The sequence below is a fragment of the Macaca mulatta genome, chromosome 1 (genome assembly GCF_049350105.2).
Source record: "Macaca mulatta isolate MMU2019108-1 chromosome 1, T2T-MMU8v2.0, whole genome shotgun sequence".
In the NCBI taxonomy this organism is placed as follows: domain Eukaryota; kingdom Metazoa; phylum Chordata; class Mammalia; order Primates; family Cercopithecidae; genus Macaca; species Macaca mulatta.
In genome coordinates, this window is record NC_133406.1 from 221,818,489 (window position 1) to 221,838,856 (window position 20,368).

The 20,368-nt window shown below is 43.0% G+C and overlaps 1 protein-coding gene across 9 annotated transcripts in view; it reads left to right on the forward strand.

The window, feature by feature from the left end:
• The window catches only part of UBR4 (ubiquitin protein ligase E3 component n-recognin 4), a 139,878-nt gene that overhangs the window by 56,588 nt on the left and 62,922 nt on the right, over positions 1 to 20,368 (forward strand). For 2 of the 9 annotated variants that reach the window (XR_013406861.1, XM_077971818.1), the window contains exons 44-60: positions 198 to 358; positions 1,336 to 1,507; positions 1,773 to 1,974; positions 2,825 to 2,988; positions 3,445 to 3,661; positions 4,510 to 4,726; positions 6,681 to 6,744; positions 7,177 to 7,311; positions 8,323 to 8,497; positions 9,382 to 9,522; positions 10,408 to 10,529; positions 11,229 to 11,340; positions 13,250 to 13,380; positions 13,503 to 13,680; positions 14,135 to 14,239; positions 15,785 to 15,922; positions 16,812 to 16,986. Coding sequence is in view for 8 of the 9 variants with exons in the window: in XM_077971818.1 (XP_077827944.1) it covers positions 198 to 358; positions 1,336 to 1,507; positions 1,773 to 1,974; positions 2,825 to 2,988; positions 3,445 to 3,661; positions 4,510 to 4,726; positions 6,681 to 6,744; positions 7,177 to 7,311; positions 8,323 to 8,497; positions 9,382 to 9,522; positions 10,408 to 10,529; positions 11,229 to 11,340; positions 13,250 to 13,380; positions 13,503 to 13,680; positions 14,135 to 14,239; positions 15,785 to 15,922; positions 16,812 to 16,986 (2,609 nt within the window). In the remaining variant the exon portion in view is untranslated. The remainder of the gene's footprint in view (positions 1 to 197; positions 359 to 1,335; positions 1,508 to 1,772; positions 1,975 to 2,824; positions 2,989 to 3,444; positions 3,662 to 4,509; positions 4,727 to 6,680; positions 6,745 to 7,176; positions 7,312 to 8,322; positions 8,498 to 9,381; positions 9,523 to 10,407; positions 10,530 to 11,228; positions 11,341 to 13,249; positions 13,381 to 13,502; positions 13,681 to 14,134; positions 14,240 to 15,784; positions 15,923 to 16,811; positions 16,987 to 20,368) is intronic. The other 7 variants (XM_077971834.1, XM_015127461.3, XM_077971844.1 and 4 more) reach the window with 7 other exon arrangements.

Below are 20,368 nucleotides of genomic sequence, written 5' to 3' on the forward strand. Positions count from 1 at the left end.
ATCTCTTATCCTTTAGGGCTAAACTAATTCAACTTCAAGTTCCATTTTTCTCAGGGTCTTTGTAAGATTTACCCACAGGGATCTCATGCTTAGAGTATGAGAGCACCTGATCATGATTGAAAACTAATAACCAGTATAACCTGGAAGTTGGTAGCCAAGGCAACGTGAATTACTGCAAATATGTGTTTTTGTGCCAGCAGGACAGTAACAGCCAGGTGGCGGGCGGCGGTGTGTCTGTGTACTACTCCCACGTGTTGCAGATGTTGTTCTTCAGCTATTGTCAAGGCAAATCATTTGCAGCCACCATCAGCAGGACGACCCTGGAGGTGTTACAACTCTTCCCCATTAACATCAAAAGGTGGGAATGAACATTTAATGTTCAACTTCCACAATGTCCACATTCAATGATGGATCTCCACTCCCACTATCTGCTGTCTGTTCTGAGTTTTGTGAAACTTAATTTTCTCCAGCCAACCTTTTTTTCTCCCTGCTAGATATCTTTAAAATCAAGGAACATCTGGGTTTGGCAGGTTGGGTTGTCTGCACAGTTTGTCCTCCACCCTGGAGACCCCAAGCCGTCAGAGGTAGTTTAGGGGTCCACTGTTACTTAGAAGGAAAACGTATAGTTAATGTTATAAATGTGATTTTAATGTGAGAAGGGAACCTAAATTTCTCTTAGACGCTCATTCTGCCATAATGCCCTTTAAGTTTTTCTCCTGGGGGAGACTTACTCTGTTAGCAAATAGAATGTATCAGTAATGGGGGCATGGTTGGATTTGGGGGAGGAAGAGACTTTCACCAAGTTTGCAGATAATAGAGGGGTGTGTAAGGTAGTGAGAGTTTCACTTAGGGAGGAGGAAGAAGAGGCTTAAGGTATCATCCCTTGTTTCTTATCTGCCATTGATGACCCAATTGTAGCACTTTCTCTCAGGCCTTTCTTTGGGAATTACCTGGTTTGGGATGAAATAAAATGGATACCAGTTTACACTAACTCGATGTTTTTGGAGATCCTGACAGGACATTGGGTCATTGCCTTAGGCAGCTCCATGGCCCTCTAAAGTTGACAGCCTCTAGGCACATAGGGCCACCTGTTCTTCAGACATGGAACCTCACAGTGGAGATTCCAAAGGAGGACTGCCCTGCCGGAAGCACCATTGGGGTGTATGAGCGTGTGTGCATGGCTTGGAATAAAACTGACCTGTGGATAATCTGACTCCCTGGCCAAGGATATTGCTTTGGAGTCACGTAGCCAGTTAGAGGATGGTTTTTAGGTCAAGAAAAGAACTATTGAATGGTGATTGACACTCTAACTGTGGCCAGTTTTGTTGTCTGCAGTTCCAATGGTGGCAGTAAGACTTCTCCTGCTCTTTGCCAGTGGTCTGAGGTGATGAACCACCCTGGCTTGGTGTGCTGTGTCCAGCAAACTACAGGGGTGCCGCTGGTAGTTATGGTGAAACCAGACACTTTTCTTATCCAGGAGATTAAGACTCTTCCTGCTAAAGCAAAGGTCAGTGCCAGATTTTCCCATTCATTACTTTGCTGTGAACCTGATCTCTTTTTATATTTGTTTATTCATTTCGCTTCCCCAGCTCTTTCAGTGGAGGCCCATAAAAGATTTTCAGTTCTTTTTCTCCTAGATGCCTTTTCTTTGCCACCCTTCTGTACAGCCCCTCAACTGACCGTGAAACCAGTTGCATCTCTGCCTCTTTTTCTGTGTGGATGCTGATCTGTAGGTGTGGGAACTACGACCCTACTTTGTCCTCTCCTCCTAGATCCAAGACATGGTTGCCATTAGGCATATGGCCTGCAATGAGCAGCAGCGGACAACAATGATTCTGCTGTGTGAGGATGGCAGCCTGCGCATTTACATGGCCAACGTGGAGAACACCTCCTACTGGCTGCAGCCATCCCTGCAGCCCAGCAGTGTCATCAGCATCATGAAGCCTGTTCGAAAGCGCAAAACAGCTACAATCAGTAAGGCTCCTTAGATGACTTGTGGGGGAGTAGGAATGGTGGTCTTCTAGACAGTGACTCAGAATAGACTGTTGCAAATATCTGTGAAGAAATGGTGACTGTCCTACTTGCACATTTTGTAAAATTAGAGGTATGTGCTAGCTAATTTCCCAAAAGCAGAGTCACAGTTCTAAGTGGCAAGCACCCATTGGCTGCCTGTTTCAGGCCACCGGTTCTTTGGTGCCTAGTAACGAGTTATGTCCTGGACCTTATTTGAGAGATTGTTCTCTCTAGGTTTAGGGAGAATGACTTCTCTGAAGAATGGAACTGATTGAAGTATAGATCTCTTCAGTTGGTTAATTTCCCACTGAGTAGTGAAGAGCCCACCACAGGTCTCTGAGCTGGTGGTCTAGCACTTGACTGACTGAGGACTCTTCAGGAAAGTGAAAGCTTGAGTTTAGCAGTGAACGAATCCAGCTAAGCAAAGACCATTACAGGGATCATCACATTACCTTAAATTTGCTCTAGAGTACATTTCAAAAGAATTTTGGTTTATTCATTTACATTCTCCTATAAAGAAGTAGTTTCTATTGTTTATTTTAAATAACCCAGTTATGGGAAAGCCTATTGTTATTAACTGTACACCCGATACCAATGCCAGATTTCTTTGTATTGCTAGGACATGTCATAGTTAGGGATAACAACCACTGAAGAGCTAACCACATGTAGGCATTATGCTGATGCAAATGTTATAATCCAGAGTTTGTTTAGATTAGAGTGTGAGTGTGGGCTCTGTCTGGGAGGAGTCTTTACCAGCGGTGTCGGGTCAAAGGTAGGAGAGACTCTGACGATCTGGTATCATTCTCTGCAGCAACCCGCACATCTAGCCAGGTGACTTTCCCCATTGACTTTTTTGAACACAACCAGCAGCTGACAGATGTGGAGTTTGGTGGTAATGACCTCCTGCAGGTCTATAATGCACAACAGATAAAACACCGGCTGAATTCCACCGGCATGTATGTGGCCAACACCAAGGTGAGAATGGCACTGAACTGGGATCAGTCCCTGGGTAAAAGGATTCATAAACAATATGGTTTGGGAATACATCTCCTTTTAGAATGCAAGTATGGAGTATATACTCGCAGTCACAACCCTCGGTTCTAGTTAAATTGTTCCTTAGAAAAATGGATATTCTCACTCACTTGGCAAAGGACTTGTACAGGTTGGGTTTCCACCAGTACCAGCAGGATTACTGTGTAGAGGACACCAAAGAGGTTGTTAATGCTGGGGAGAAGGAAGCCTGACATTGAAGAGAATCTGCTCTCTTTTCCTATTTTCTCATTCTTAGAAACAAGGAAGTCATTACCGGGGAGTTAAAAGGATAAGATTTAATGAGCTTCACATGTTGAGACAATGTCAGAGAAGAAGGAGTCCTAGTTCAGACTTAAGAACTTCCGTTAGTTTCTTGATGTGTGCCTTGTCTCCCTACAGCCTGGAGGCTTCACCATTGAGATAAGTAACAACAATAGCACTATGGTGATGACAGGCATGCGGATCCAGATTGGGACTCAAGCAATAGAACGGGCCCCATCGTATATCGAGATCTTCGGCAGAACTATGCAGCTCAACCTGAGTCGTTCACGCTGGTTTGACTTCCCCTTCACCAGAGAAGAAGCCCTGCAGGCTGATAAGAAGCTGAACCTCTTCAGTGAGTCACCAACCCCTGGTGCAGACTCTGTCCTCATTGTGACTGCGAAATTGGGAGCCACTGGTCTGTGACTCTCCAATATTCTGGGATCTCTCCACTCTACTGGTTTTTCTGTCCTTTTGTCAGGAAACTTTGAGCTTCATTTGAAATATTAAAGAGGCAAGGTGACAGGAAAGGAGTACACTGGAGCATGGTAGCAGTAAAGATAGGGCTGCACTTCGTTAAGTATTCATTTCTATAGTGTTGTGTCTGCCTCACTAACGGGGCTACTTCTGTGTTTAGGCTGAGAGGAGGCAGATTGACATGAAATTGCAAGGCTTTCTTAAAGCACAGAGGAAGACCTCAGGTCCACGTGGCTGAGAGATGGTTAGCAATGGCTTGCTATGCCACTGAAAACTACACCCTCAGAATACAAATCCTTGAGCCTTACTCAAGACTGCATTTCTCTGTCAATTATTGGCCATGGTCTGATACGCTTTCTCCTAGATATAGTTGCTGTTAGTGAGAATGGTCATGATCTGTACTTTGAACAAAGAAAGTGTGTAGAGACACTTGGGAGTGAGGGGTAGGGGATACAATACTCTGAAGCAAAAGAGGACCCTTACAGTGATGATTAGGGACTCTTCTGAGTAGGAGATGTAATTGACTTTTGGTCCCTGGAACTTTCTCCACATGTATTCAGCATCTATACACGATTAAAGTGCTGTGAATATCTCAGAAGATAAAGTTTCTCTGTGTCTGTAAAATTGACGTGATTTACTTCTTTGCTGCAACTGTTCTGGTCTTTGATTTGGAGGGGTGGCTCTTTAGAGAATGTGCTTCCTAAAGTCCTCTCTTGCTTATTGCAGTTGGGGCCTCGGTGGATCCAGCAGGTGTCACCATGATAGATGCTGTAAAAATTTATGGCAAGACTAAGGAGCAGTTTGGCTGGCCTGATGAGCCCCCAGAAGAATTCCCTTCTGCCTCTGTCAGCAACATCTGCCCTTCAAATCTGAACCAGAGCAACGGCACTGGAGATGGCGACTCAGCTGCCCCCACTACGACCAGTGGAACTGTCCTGGAGAGGTACCAGTGCTGGCAGGGGGTGGCTTCAGTTTTTACATCTTCCACTCACTGCAGAACCTTCCCGTGTCTTGAGAGAGCCAGCTTCTAGTAACCATCTCAAGGCTAGCCTGGGATTTTTTCAAGTTTTCATACAACTCGCCCATATTCAGTGTCTCTTTAGTGTGCAGACAAAGCCTGAAAAATGTGCTCAGAGTCATGTGACACCAGAGTCTCTCCCTGGGCAGAAGTTCTGTCCCTTCTCTTAATGCTCAGGTACCCTTTAGAGTAGCCAGAGGCCACAGGCTAGATGATGCTTAAGCCAGTATTCTAGATTAGGATCCAGGCTTGCTGAAATGATAGGAAAACATCCTCCCTTCCATTCTGAGCTCATCATCTTTTCATCATCTTTCTCTGCAGTAGCTACTTCTGTGGTAATAACATTGCCAGCAAAGAGGCTGTCTGCTGCCTCTTGTAGCAGAGTCCAGAGTTTCCTTAGTCTCCCTACAGTGGCATTCTTAAGCATTGTGCTTGGCTTCTTTGTGCTAGGTAGCTGCTGGTTTGCCATGGTAGATGAAATACCGTAATTCATGATGTAAGATTTTGAGTTTCTTACATTGTAAGTCACAAGAATAGCCTTGCTTGGAATCACTGCCTCCCACCAGCAGCCTCCTCCCTCCCTTCCTTTCTCTTTCTTTTTCCCCGATACCCTATCCATACATGGTTGCTTAGGATGTGTTTCCAGGTTTCTCTGAGCTTCACATTTTTTTCCTTTTTTTTTTCTTTGCTTCTCCCCCAAGTTCTGAAACTGAGTCCCTAACCAAGCTGGACCGGTTAGTATGCCCTCTTTCTTTTCTCTGCACGAGTGAGTGTGTGTCAGAGAGCAGTGTAACCAATGGTGTGGCTTTGCATTGATTCTGCTTCTGTTGAAGAGTCCTCCTGCTTCTTTCTGTTCTGGTCATTGCATGGCTACAGAGCTGTCCCTGTGTAAAAATGGAGTACATGGAGGATCGTAAGTGCACTCTTGGTGTTGGCCATGTCAGACACTCTCTCAACTCTCTCTTCCTTACCCTAGTCCTCTCTGCTCCCTTTCTAAGTGGATGAAAAGGGGGTTCGGGGTAGAGGGATTAGCAGCAAAGTCCTACCATCTGATAACCCACTAGAGAGCTCGTTCTATCCAAATTTATTTTATGCCTCAGGTTCCTCTTCCCTAGTTCTTTATTGCCTTCCTCTACCCCTTAACCCTTTTCTTTCCAGTTACCTTCTGAATACTTTTCTTTCTCTGTCCAGAGCTTCAGCTGTCAGGATGTTATTCTTTTTTACTATGCCACATTAAATTGAAAGGAGTAAACCCTGGGGAGCATGTTACTTGGTACCCTTTAATAGTAGTAGTTGGGTTTCCTATTCCTTTCCTAAGGGGAAATCGCTCAGTTTTCTAAAGATGCTTTGTATTTACCCCTTGAATGTTGGCAATTGGCATGCACCTAAAAAATAGTTTGTTCTCTCCCCTATACTTAGGGACTCATAGGAAATGCCTTTGTGCATATATAACTTTAAACTTTCCAATATAAGAAGATGGTTTTTACCTTTCCCTTTGTGTATCCTTTTGCCCACTGATCTCTGGGCACCTGAGCTTCGGGTCCCATTGCATCAAGACTGTTAAGCCCATCTCAGTGATCCCTGCCACAGGCAGCTGAAGGAAGCACATTTATCCTCTTTGAGGAAGAAAAGCCCCGTCTTTGAGTTACGGATTATGAACATGGCCTCAGGTTGATCTCCGAGCAGGAGCCAGGTTTCTCCTGGCCTGTAACATAGGAAACGATATGCATGGTGCCTGTGGCAGGTCTTATTGTGCTTTGATTTTGTATTTGGCATTCATTAGCTGTCCCCAAGGTCCTCATGACTATAGTTTGCTTAGGCTAAAGCGCAAGGCGGAGAGAACGGTGTTGTACTCAAGCCAGGTTTTCTGTCTCCCCAGGCTGGTTGTGAGTTCTTTAGAAGCCCTGGAAAGCTGCTTTGCCGTTGGCCCAATCATCGAGAAGGCAAGTCACTTTTTCAAAGCACATGGAAGCTTTCTGAAGAGGCAGGAAGTCAGTGGAGTTGTCTGAGGCCCTGAGGCCTCGCAGCTAAAGAACATTTATAGTAGCATAATCTTGATTTGCTAAGAAGCTCCAGAGAAGTCTTCAGCTTAAGGCCTCATGTCCTACTTTTAGGGCCCATAGTGAGCGTGTGTATAGAATAGGATGCGTGTTGGTACAATAACACTGTTCTGGGAATCACGAGCTTGGATTCCATTTCCTCATCTGGTAGGAAGGAGGATTATAATTTCTGAATTTTTTTTTTTCTCTTTGCAGTCCATGGAGCATAACCTAGCCCTGGTGGCCTAGAAGGAAGGAAGGGCAGGCAGAGTGTAGATAGTTCATTCTACCTCGAGTTGGTGGGGTTAGTGATAACCTTGCCATCTTTTGCCTCAGGAGAGAAACAAGAATGCCGCTCAGGAGCTGGCCACTTTGCTGTTGTCCCTGCCAGCACCTGCCAGTGTCCAGCAGCAGTCCAAGAGCCTTCTGGCCAGCCTGCACACCAGCCGCTCGGCCTACCACAGCCACAAGGTAACTGTTCTCTCTCAGGGATGCCTGTGTAGGAAAGGAAATTGCAGTGCTGACAGGGAATCAAATAAGTTAGCTTTTCATTGTAAAGCAGCAGCACAGCAAAGTAAGGTAAAGAGAGGATAGCATTCAGATTAGACCTACATTTTACAGAGTTTGTCCTGAGAAATTCTCAAGTGCCACTCAAAACTGAGGATAAGCCAGTGACTGGGCCCCTGGTTTATACTTATTTTTCTGTCACTCTAACAGGATCAACAAGACTTAAGAAAGAGAGGGAGGGACATTGAGTGTGGGTGGCCTTCTCACTGGAAAAGGGTGAGGTGAGGGAGTCCCTCAGGAGACAGACTGCTAGTGTTTTCCCTCCCTCAGCTGTGGCGTAACACGAGAGGTGCACTGTCCTTGTTGGTGAGACAAGTGTTGCATAGTTGTTGGAGTGCCTCTGATGGCAAACTCTGGGGAAAGAGGGTATCACTTATAAAAGAAAGGCATTGCCAAAGGAGACAAATTGGGCCAATTTCTGTAGATGGAAAAGATGACAGTTCAGACCCCTGAGAAAGAAAGGCTCTGAGAGGAACCATCAACCCAGAGCTTTGGTTAGCTTCTGTGCCTCCAACCCAGGGAACTGAAAAATGTGAGTTTAACCTGCTGAGCCTCTCGAGGAAAGGCAATTTTGGAAACACTGTCCTTGGGTAATATGAATTTGCTAGGAAATGGCTCTTCTGTTGTAGGAGAAAGAAATCCAGCAGTTCTGGAGAACTGAGTAGATTTGAATTTTCCCATCATACTTTGATACTGCAGGGTTTTAAATTTTTTAATAACATTAATATTTTATGTATTAAGAAACTTAACTATATGGGGCTGCTTTGAAGATTTGTTGTAGGTGATTGGTGTTCATTGGCCTGTTCTCTTGAGAGGAGGTAATAATCCTGGTGATCTGCCAGCTTTTCTCTCCTCTTTGCTTTTGTACCCAGCTCTTGCTTATGGCTGACCCTCTGTGCCCCTGTTGTTTTATAGGATCAGGCCTTGCTGAGCAAAGCTGTACAGTGTCTCAACACATCCAGCAAAGAAGGCAAGGATTTGGACCCCGAGGTGTTCCAGAGGCTGGTGATCACAGCTCGCTCCATTGCCATCATGCGCCCCAACAACCTTGTCCACTTTACGGAGTCAAAGCTGCCCCAGATGGAAACAGGTGAACTTGGCCCCTATGGCCGTGGTCCTGAGATCTGCTTCATATGCCTATTTACCCTCTCTTCCTTACTGTTCTTACTGGCCTCTGACTGACTGCATGCTCAGAGACAAGGATTTTGCTTCTTGGTCTTTATACCTTGTAGGGCCTTTTGACATTGAAATTGTACCATTTTAAACACATTCTTTTTCCAGTGCTTATCCTTTTGATTATCCTTGAGTTTATTTAGTGTTATAGACATCAGATATAATCTGTCTCTGAAGTTACTACCTCTTAGGAGCTTCAGGGGAAAGCTAAGCTTGGTTGGGCCCTGGTTGCTTTGAAGCATCTGTGACATATCTTTCACTTTCATGCTGTTCTTTTGCCAGTGCTATTATTAATATGTGTAGCAGCTTTCTCAGTGCTTAGTGCTGTTTCCTTATCTCCTTTTCTGTTGGCTGGGTAGCAAACCTGTTTTGTCATTGTCAAATTGAGCTGATTGCTGCCTTTACAATTCTCTGTTATTTACATGCTCCATCATCATCCTGTTCCTCCTTTTAATACTAGAATCCCAGAATTATTCTAGAGAAATCTCTAGAATGTTCATATGTTCCTCTAGGTTTTAAAAGTTGAACAGTTGGAACTGAGATCTTTGAATCTGCTGTAAACATCCTAAATGCTCCCCCTTCTACTTAATTCTAACATACAATGTTTTCTGCGATATTCCTTTCCCAGACTGTTTTTTTCCTAGATGTGCCTGCTGGAGTCTAGGGATAGTTGGCATATTGATTGGGCCCCCACTTGAAACTCCCTCCCCAGGCAAGCTTCCTTGACCTGAGTTAACCTTAAAACAAATTAAATTCCACCTCAGATTTACCATCGTTGATAATTTTCTTTCTCCTGCTTAGAAGGAATGGATGAGGGGAAAGAACCGCAGAAGCAGTTGGAAGGAGATTGCTGTAGTTTCATCACCCAGCTTGTGAACCACTTCTGGAAACTCCATGCATCTAAACCCAAGAATGCCTTCTTGGCACCTGCCTGCCTTCCAGGTATGTTAAAAGGGATATTTGAATCTTGGTAATGAAGCCTGATGTAAGTTCTGTCTTTGAACAGCCATGACCATTAGCCATTAGCCTTCATTCTCCATAATCCATTTCTTCCAGAATTCATAATTGACAAGTAGAAGTCTGTGAGATAAATGCAATGTTCCTGAGGAATTTAGCAGTGTGGCAGAGTGGGATTTTCTTGTACCATATCTTTTCACTGGGGTTGAATATTTCACATAAAGAGGCACTGTGTGTGTGTGTGTGTGTGTGTGTGTTGTGTGTGTCTGTGTGTCTCCTCACTGGTTTATCATTGTTTTAAAAAATCTTTGATAACTTGGCTTAAAGCTAGCTCAAAAGGCAAAAGTATCTTGAGGACTATTATATTTCTTTTGGTCTCTAACTTCTTATACCATTGAAAATTGAAGGGTAAGGGTTTGAATAGCAATATAGAAAAGTAGGATGATCCTGGTGCTCATTCATGTTTGGAGGACACTTGGGTGGGTGAACCTAAAAGGCATGTCAAGGTCATGTTTTGTCATCACCTGAGGTTGGAGGATATTAGAGGACATTTAGTATTTGCCTTCCTCTTCATATTTCCTTGCCTTGTCTTTTGATATCCAGAGAGAGTGGACAGCTACTTATTTCTGTGACTCAAGATATCTGGAAAGGCTTTTGAGGACAATTTGGGAGATTAGGAAACTGTTAATGAAACAAATCACAAATAATACTGACAGGCTACTGTGTGTGAGTGAGTGTGTGTGTGAGTGTTTGTCATTTTGTTTGCATGACCTTTTATGCGGAGATAAAAAGCTACACTTTTGTCTCAGACTCTCAAGTAGTTAGAGCTTTTTGCTCCAGATTTTCAAATAATGTTTGTGTCTCCTTTAGGCCTAACTCATATTGAAGCTACTGTCAATGCTCTGGTGGACATCATCCATGGCTACTGCACCTGTGAGCTGGATTGTATTAACACAGCATCCAAGATCTACATGCAGATGCTCTTGTGTCCTGTACGTAGCATTACAATCCCAGAGAGCTCTCAGCAGCCAGGGAATGTCTGGAAAATTGTTTTTAGCTTGCTAAACTAATGAAATAAAATAGATTTAAAGGAAGCTGAAGGGATGAAGTTTCGAATATCAGTAAAAGCTTTAAGATCTTACTCCATGGAAGAGAAAGATTTGCAAAGGGGATGGGCTTAGTCTCTCTTGTTCAGTGCTGAATCACCAGGGATTGGCCTGCTGCTTGCTGCATAGTAAGTGCTAGGTAACTCAGTGAATTGTGACTTAAATGAGGGCATGAATGAAAGTAGTACATCAAGATTTCTATTTCCAGTGACCCTTTCACAGAAGCTTAGTGTTAAAACTACTGATTTTAGCACAGAGCTAAGATGCGCACTGGGGGCCTGATCATCTGATAAAAAGCCAAAGCCTTTTGTAAGGGGCCAAAATGGCCTCAGGAGCGAATGACCTGCCAGTCTATCCCCAGGAACTGAGAGACAGGAAGTTAGTGAATGGCTCTTTTATGTGTGCCAGGTCAGGAACAGGGGATTAACTTAACCTGCTGATGTGCCTGCTGTCCGCTGGGTTGCAGGTGAGAGTAGAGAGGTATCCACATGTGTGGGAGTGAGTGACCAAGAAAGGAAAGTGTTTTATAGAGAGTTTCATGAATAATACGAGACCAAAGCGTGACAGTTTCCTTTTAAACCTCAGGATCCTGCTGTGAGCTTCTCTTGTAAACAAGCTCTAATTCGAGTCCTAAGGCCCAGGAACAAACGGAGACATGTGACTTTACCCTCCTCCCCTCGAAGCAACACTCCAATGGGTAATGTGAGGTCTGGGTTTAGGCTCAAGCCTGTATTTGGGAGGAGGGGAGAGAGGGAGGTACAGTAGCATTAGACATGCTGCGCATGTTGACCAAGGTCCTGGAGACTTTTGTTTATGTATCTACCTTTTTTCTAATGCTACCTCACCCCATAAAGAATTTAAGGTGGCACATCAAAATGTATATGGTAAGTAGAATAAAAATAAAGATGAGAGGCCATGGCTCACCTAACAACCATGTAGGACCTTGTGAGGTGGCTGAAAGTTTCCTAAGAGCCATAGCAAAAATAAAAGCACAGTGACCAAAGACAAAACAAAAATGTAACTTTTCTTGCGATAGAAGCTCTTCATTAAATGTCCATTTTGTTGCCAAAGGGGCAGAATCCTTAGTGGACTTACCTACAATAAGTTGGATAGCAAATTTCACAGGAGTTTCCCTCATGATACACTTGGACACAGTCAAGGGCATAACATTTTACGATTCAGTAAAGGCAATTCTAAAAGGTGTCTGAATAACAGAATTATATAATTCTGGTTACTTGGCTTGATTTAGAAGTAAATTTCAAATGAAAGTCACTATGTACCTTTACATTTTCTTTTCTTTTCTTTTTTTTTTTTTTTGAGACAGAGTCTCACTGTATCATCCAGGCTAGAGTGCTAGAGTACAATGATACAATCTCGGCTCACTGCAGTCTGTGCCTCCCAAGTAGCTGGGATTACAGGCGTGTGCCACCACACCCAGCTAATTTTTGTATTTTTAGTAGGGACGGAGTTTCACCATGTTGGCTTAGCTGGTCTCGAACTCCTGACCTCAAGTGATCCACCCGCCTCGGCCTCCCAAAGTGTTAGGATTATAGGCGTGAGCCACTGCCCAGCCGTACTTTTAAGTTTTCTAATAGCAATATTATAAAGAGTAAAACGTAAAATTGATTTACTAATTATTTAATCCAGTATATCAAATATGTTATTTCAACATATATTGTCAATATACAAAATTTATTAGTGAAATATTTTGCCTGTTTTGGTACCATTTTGGGAATCCAGAATGTATTTTACACTAGTGGCACATCTCCTTGTAGACAGCCATGTTTTAAGTGCTCAGTGCACAGTGCATGTCTAGAGGAATGTACACAACTTTGTGACTTTCAGACAGTCTTCCTTGCATATCATTTATCTTGTCTAAGTTTGTGGCTCTTTTCTCTAGCAAGAACCTAGAGTGGAGATAGTTTATGTTTCTAAGGGACATATTTACATGCTTTAGCAATCCATTGAGTGGAAGATGAGGTCTCTATCCTCTTCTGACAATTAGGAGTCTCACCTGGACATCTTCCTTATTAGAAGGCCTTCTCACCTTCACACAAAAGCTGGCACAGGCAGGACCTGCAGTGGTATCCTTGGTTTCCAGTCAGTGGTTTTACACTTCAGTTCTGGTTCTTTTCATAATACTTACATAGTGTGAAAATCTCACTGACCTAGTTGTTTTAGAAAAAAGTAGTGAAACAAATTCTAATCTGTCATGACAGACAAAAGGTAAAGATCCCAATCATATTATTTTTCCTGTCTTATCCAAGGTCTCCTGAGAGTTAGTGGGCACTTGAGGGGCCTCCTGGTTTTAGATCTCTCGGCTTTATGGAAATCCCTTTGGAATCCAAGGTTGTTTCCTTCACTAGCTGGAAAACATTTTATTTTTGTGGGGGGCAAGCTGTCACAGCCACCTCCATCTTCCCAGATGCTATAGGTCCAAGAAGTAAGAGAACAAGGCCAGGCATAGCACCCCGGAGTTCTCCCACTAAAGCCCAGGGTGCTAGCTGGTAGCTTGGCCAGGCTTTTTGTTGCCACATGACTTATCGCACCATGTGCCAAAGGAGGAAAGCAAGCACCTTCAGGTGACTGGGGTTTCTTTGACTCAGGAGACAAGGATGATGATGACGATGATGATGCAGATGAGAAAATGCAGTCATCAGGGATCCCGAATGGTGGTCACATCCGTCAGGAAAGCCAGGAACAGAGTGAGGTGGACCATGGAGATTTTGAGATGGTGGTGAGTCTCTGGCAGCAGGAGAAGGGGAGGAGGAGCTTCAAAACTCTCCTCTAGCTCTTATTCAGTGGACTTCCAAAAGTTACCATTTACCATGGGACACTGACAGAGCTTTCTCTCTGCAGTCTGAGTCGATGGTCCTGGAGACAGCTGAAAATGTCAACAATGGCAACCCCTCTCCCCTGGAGGCCCTGCTGGCAGGCGCAGAGGGCTTCCCCCCCATGCTGGACATCCCGCCTGATGCAGATGACGAGACCATGGTTGAACTAGCCATTGCCCTGAGCCTGCAGCAGGACCAACAAGGTAGAAGGCCATGCCAGGAACAAAGCAGCCCATTGGCCTTGCGCAGGAAAAGAGGGTTTGGCAGTTACTGATATCCAGCTGACTTAGCTTGTCCCCAGATTTGGGGAGAGGTTGATCTGGGTGAGAGCTGTTCAGAGATACAGGTGGAGAGTGAGAGGGCTGTGGTGGGAATTTCAGTCTGAGCGCTAATCTCATAGTTTCTGCCAGTTTGGGTTATTTCCTCTCGAATCTTAGATTCCTCCAGCCTGTGTCCTGCCTGAGCTGAAGGAAGCATTCCACCATCTCTGTAACTGAACTTGGTGGGTGGACAGCAGTGGCTGTTGGCTAACTTCCTCTAGGCCAGAGGGGGTCACATGCTGGTGTTTGGAGACTCTTGAGGGCAGCACGTGGCCAAAGCAGCACTGTGGATGGGACCTGGAGGGGATGTTGTGCTCACTCTCCACTTGTTTCCCAGGCAGCAGCAGCAGTGCCCTGGGCCTGCAGAGCCTGGGACTGTCCGGCCAGGCACCCAGCTCTTCCTCTCTGGACGCAGGAACCCTCTCTGACACCACAGCATCAGGTAACTGTCCACAGCAAGGAGCACGGCTCAGGGCCCCAGGACCCTCAGGCCTTATCTCCACTGCTGTGAGAGTGTAATGGGCAGCTGCTTTGACAGGCCATTCTGGACTTCCTGCTTCTGCCTTGGCTTTAGAAAGATGGGTGTGGAGGGTGTGGTGCTGTGGCTCGGCCCTGCTGCGCACAGCTCCGCTTCCTCACACTTTGCATGCTGCCTGGCTTCAGCTACTTCCCCACGGAAAAGCCGAGAGAGCGGCCTGCAGGCTGATCAGCTACAGGGCTTCCACTTCAGCTTCCAGCGTTCTTTGTCAGAGCTCTAACAATTTAGACAGTATTAAAAGAGAGACAAGAAATAGAACTCATACTTTTTACTTTTTTTATCTTCATTTGCAAATGAAAGGAGAGCTACAAGAAGCTAGATGGTACTTCAGAATTCTTGGTCCATGTGACCAACCATCAGGGATCTATGAGCTTGAGAGAGAGGGTTTTTGTGGACAATTGAAATCTATAGGAAATCTCCAGAACTCATCTGCTCTTTATTTTCAATCTTTTCCCTAATCTGATTAAAAAAAAATGTTTAATGAATAGAGAGTTAGACCAAATGGAGATACCTGGTCAACCCCTGAGTAATTTAAGGGTTGATTTATAGTTTTTGAGACTGATGCTTCCTTGTGTTTTTTTTTTTTTTTTCTTTTCTTTTGGAAGTTTTAGCCTGGGTAGATAAGAAAGGGAGAGAGCGGCTGGCCCCACCTGCTGCCATGGCTTGTTGCTTTTCTCAGGTCTCTTTAGTTGCTGCCATTTCAGGCTCTGAGGTTGCTGTTGTGTTGTGCCAGTCGTGTTCCCGCTGTGCTCTGTGGCTGTCCTGGCTTTCCTCCCCCATGTATCTCATCCAGCATTTTCCTCCTGTCTCAGCTCAGCCCTGATCCTGGATGCTGTGGCTGTCTCTGGGGAATTTCCTTGCTTCATTATTAGCATCTGATGAGGATGATTAGGAGATGTGAAATTTCCCCATGAGCTCCCCTTTGGACCACTTGCTAAAAAAAACAAAACCGGGTTGATTCAAGAGCTCATGCTAAGTGACTTCCTAACATAAGCAAAAATTGACTGATTTCAAAACAAATCTTGTTAAAATTCAGAGTTCTATGCTTTGAATGGTAATGGCTAGTTTCAGATCTCTCAGCAGGTGTCAGTAACACCTAAACAATGGTAACCATGAAGCATTTTAGCTAGAAAACTCAGCGTCCATGTCACAGATTCTTACTGAACTTGCACTGTAATTTAAACAGCGAAGGAAATGCCCAGTGAACTGGGTTTTCTTCACTCCTGTCTAAGTACTGTTTGCAATGCACCGTGTATAGTGTTTGTTTCTGTTAGCGATTAACCAGCAAAGCAAATCTTTCCCTTTTTTCTTTGACGACAGGATATATAAACTGCATTGTGTCCTATGCACTATGTGGTTTGATGCTTTCATCCCAAGGAGGGCTCTTTTTTTTTTTTTTTTTTAATGTTTTTATTTTTTAACCTGTAACAGCTCTCGTTACTCTCTCAGCTCCAGCCTCAGACGACGAGGGCAGCACAGCAGCAACAGATGGTTCTACCCTTCGGACCTCTCCTGCTGACCACGGTGGTAGTGTGGGCTCGGAGAGCGGGGGCAGTGCGGTGGACTCAGTGGCTGGCGAGCACAGTGGTAATGTGCCATGGAGGGGGGCAGAGGGTGGGGACAAAACAGGAATCTCTGCTTGGGTCCTGGGGTTGGTTTTTGCAAAGAAAAGTTATAGAGACTCATTGAAAGTCTTGTGGACTCTCTGAAAGTCTTATGGATTCATTTGGCCTCAACTTTCGAGTTTCAAATGTTCAATGGCTTAAGCTCAGGGGGTTAGTATTGAAATATTTTACAGATATTTACTAATTATCTGTTAGTGGAAAAAAAGCATTGACATGCATAATTCTTTTTTTTTTTTTTTTCCTCTCTGAAACTGTGATGATGTGCATAATTCTAAGTCATGATTAGCCTAAAACAGTTATGGTGTCACCTTGAAACCCATTATCCTATGGTTTCTGCTCCTTATTTATTTGGGGGAGGGTTTTTTTACGCGATCTTATTGTTAATGATCTGATGTGTTCACATAGCATACCATCCCCACAGTCTACTAGCTGATGAGGTGGGACTCTAGAAGGAGGGAACATGACAGCCATTTTGGTTTGACCTTCCATATCAGTCCGTGGGTAGCAATCAGATACAATTTTTACAGAGGAGATTAAGAGCAGCTAATAATTTATAGATTCCCATGTCAGTGTATGTTTCCTCTGAAGTATGAGATAGAAATGTATTAGCATCTGAGATTAAGATTATTCTTATAGGTGGGTCTTATGTACCGGGGAAGGGTTAATGGCTACTGTGAGAGTGATTTAACACAGTGCTGTGGGGTCTTACTTAGCTTTACGTATAAGAAAAAAATACTACCAGTTGCTGTCTAATGCTACCCGTTATTATCTATTGGCTGCTGCTTTAGAATGCACTGGGTTCCTTCATGCTTTGGGAGTTGATTTGTGCTTTTTAAACTATTTCCCTCTAGTGTCTGGCCGGAGCAGTGCTTATGGCGATGCTACAGCTGAGGGGCATCCGGCTGGACCAGGAAGTGTCAGCTCAAGCACTGGAGCCATCAGCACCACCACTGGGCACCAGGAGGGAGATGGCTCCGAGGGAGAAGGAGAAGGAGAAGCTGAAGGAGATGTCCACACTAGCAACAGGTCAAAACCTAGTCCTCCACAGTTAAGAGACTTGCCTATCTGAGACTATTTCAGGAATAGTAGGACTGATCAGTTGTAGGAGGTAGAGTGGTGATAACAGTATATTTCTTTTGAAATATTAAGGTGTAAACTTCTGAAACAGTTTAAAATCTTAGGAAGTGCTCTAGGTCTGTCTTTGTCTTAGAATTATAGTAAATCAATTACAGAGAGAATAGGAAGTGGTCTTTCTCTTAAGGCTCCTCTGAATATCTTAGTGACTGTAAAGTGATTGTCATAAAAACATGTCTTTCTTACTCAAATTTTTCCAGTTTCATCAATATCCATACACTCAATGTACGGCATCCTCTTTACAAATGGCACCGCTGGAGGCTCAACATTTAGGTATATGTATTAGGTGTCCTAGAAGTGCTCCTTGTTCAGCATGTTCATAAGGTGAAGGAGAAATAAGACATAGCAAATACATGCTTATGGCTAGAAATACCAGTGGTGAAGCATTTTGAAACTGAAAGTGATCTATAAAATCCTAATCCATTTTTGTGGTGGAGTTTGGTGCTAGATTGGTGAAGTGAATGTATTCTTATCCCAGAGGTAACTAGAGAAATAGAAGACAAACCTGAAAAATAAGACTCAAGATATAATGTTTGTTGAATTTGTTGAGGCCAGTAGTTGTTACATTAGTGCAAAAATAGGTAAGTCAGAATTTTTTTTTTTTTTTTTTTTTGAGACAGGATCCTCCCTCTTGTCACCCTGGCTGGAGTGCAGTGGTGTGAACACAGCTCACTGCAGCCTCAACCTCCCAGGCTCAGGTGATCCTCCTACCTCAGCCTCCCGAGTAGCTGGAACTACAGGTGTGCGGTACCACACCTGGCCAATTTTTGTATTTTTTGTAGAGATGATGTTTTGCCGTGTTGCCCAGGCTGATCTGGAACTCCTGAGCTCAAATGATCCGCTCATCACCTCCGGAAGTGCTGGCATTACGGGTGTGAGCCCCTGTGCCTGGCCCAGAATTTTGAACTAACTGATTTCTATCAGGGAAAAAATATGGTGCCTGATGTAGTCAGGCATCAGAGACATTTAAAGGGGGCATCAAAGAGTGCCTTCCACATTCTCTATATCCTACTGCTTGAATGTAAGCCGTTTACTTCTCTGGATGAATTTCTCTGGTTCTGTTAATAGATATTTTGATAGAGTTTTTTTTTTGTTTTTTTTTTTTTTTTTTTTTTTGAGACGGAGTCCCGCTCTGTCACCCAGGCTGGAGTGCAGTGGCCGTATCTCAGCTCACTGCAAGCTCCGCCTCCTGGGTTCACACCATTCTCCGGCCTCAGCCTCCCGACTAGCTGGGACTACAGGCGCCCGCCACCTCGCCCGGCTAGTTTTTTGTATTTCTTAATAGAGACGGGGTTTCACCGTGTTAGCCAGGATGGTCTCGATCTCCTGACCTTGTGATCCACCCGTCTCAGCCTCCCAAAGTGCTGGGATTACAGGCTTGAGCCACCGCGCCCGGCCTTGATAGAGTTTTTAAAAAATCTCCTAATATTTTTCTTAATGTGATTTCTAGGTTAATTCCCTTATGTTCAGTTAACTTGGTCTCTATGATTTTTTTAAAATTTACTTAAAAAATTTAAAATCCAGTCTACTTTTGTGTTCTAGTTGATATAGTTGAGTTCATTTACAATTAATGTTGATTGCTGACAGATTTGGAATGGATGTCTGCTATTACTTTGTGCTTCTTATTTGTTCTATGTGTATCCTTTTCTTTCCTTGTTGGCCTTCTTTTGAGTTGACTTGCTAATTTTTTGTTCCTGTTTTTTTCCTTTTTTCCTCCAACTCTGCAGGTTTGGAAGTTGTTTACTCTGTTTTTAATCTTTCAGTGGTTATATTATGCATTTTAACTTGCATACTTACCTTATTCAAAATGAAGTTTAACTAATAGCTACACCTTCTGAATAATATGAGGATCTTAGAAGACTTTACTCCTTCTTATCAATATAAATGATCATTTTTGTGTGTTTTAACTTTTTTAATGTCTTCTTAAAGCCTTTAGGATTTTATAGTTTATATGGTCAGTGTTTGTTGAAGTTTTACTCATATGTTTACCATTTTATGTGCCTAACATTTCTTTATGCCTCTGAGACCTCCCATCCAGGATCATTTTTTTCCTGAACTGTATCATTTAGATTTCCCTTTAGGGAGGTTTGCTGGTTTACAATATCTCAGATTTTGTTGGTCTGGAAATATCTTTATTGAACTTACATTTGAGGATGTATTTTTGATGGGTATAAAATTTTGGGTTGGCAGCACCCCCGACCTATTCTATTATTTCCTGGCTTTTGTTATTTCCAATGAGAAATCACCTCCTATTTTAGCTGTTGCTTCTTTGAAAGTAATGTCTTTACTGCTACTTTTAAGATCTTCATTTGTCATTATTTTTGCAATTTTACCAGGATATGTGATTTATTTCTTTACATTTGTTTTGCTTAGTAGTATTTGGGACTCTTGGATGTGTGGGCTAGTGTCTTTTATTTTGGAAAAATCTCATCTATTAATCTTATCAGATATTCTTTTTGTCTTATTTTCTGTTATTTTTCTTTCTGGGATTTCAGTTAAATAGATGTTAGACCATCATATTCTCTTCTTCATGTCTCTTAAAATCTCTTTTTCTTTTGTGTTCCTTGTGCTTATTATAAATTTCTTGATCTATTTGAGTAGCATTAAAAAACATCAAATACATAGCAATAAATTAGAAAGATATGTAAGACTTCTACTCTGAACACTGCACAATCTCAGAGAAGTTAAAGACCTAAATAAATGAAGAGCTACATTTATGGATTGAAATATGTTTATGGATTGAAAGACTCATTGTGAAGATAATTGTCTTCAAATTGATATAGAGCCGTATAATCCTAGTCATAAATTTTGGCTGGAGTTACGTGTTAAAATTGACAAGTTGATACAAACATTTATGTGGATTAGCCAAGGCAATATTGAAGAAAATTCATAAAGTTAGAGGACTTTATAGAACTATAACTTATTATAAAGCTACGGTAATTAAGACAATGTGATAATGGTATGAAGATAGACAAATAGATTGGTGGAATGGGCTGGAGTTCAGAAACAGCTTCACACATACCTGGTCATCTGATTTGTAACAAAGGTGACACTTATGTACAATGGGGGAAAGGAGGGTTTTTTTCGATAAATAATAATGGGTCAGCTGGAAATGCACATAGAATAAAATGAATCTTGACCTGATCTTATATGCAAAAATCAACTGAATTATAGATGTAAATGCAAAGGGTAACACCTTCTTTCTTTTAAAAGACAAAATGTCTTCATAACTTGGCTTTGGTGAAGATTTATTGAATAGGACACAAAAGCATTA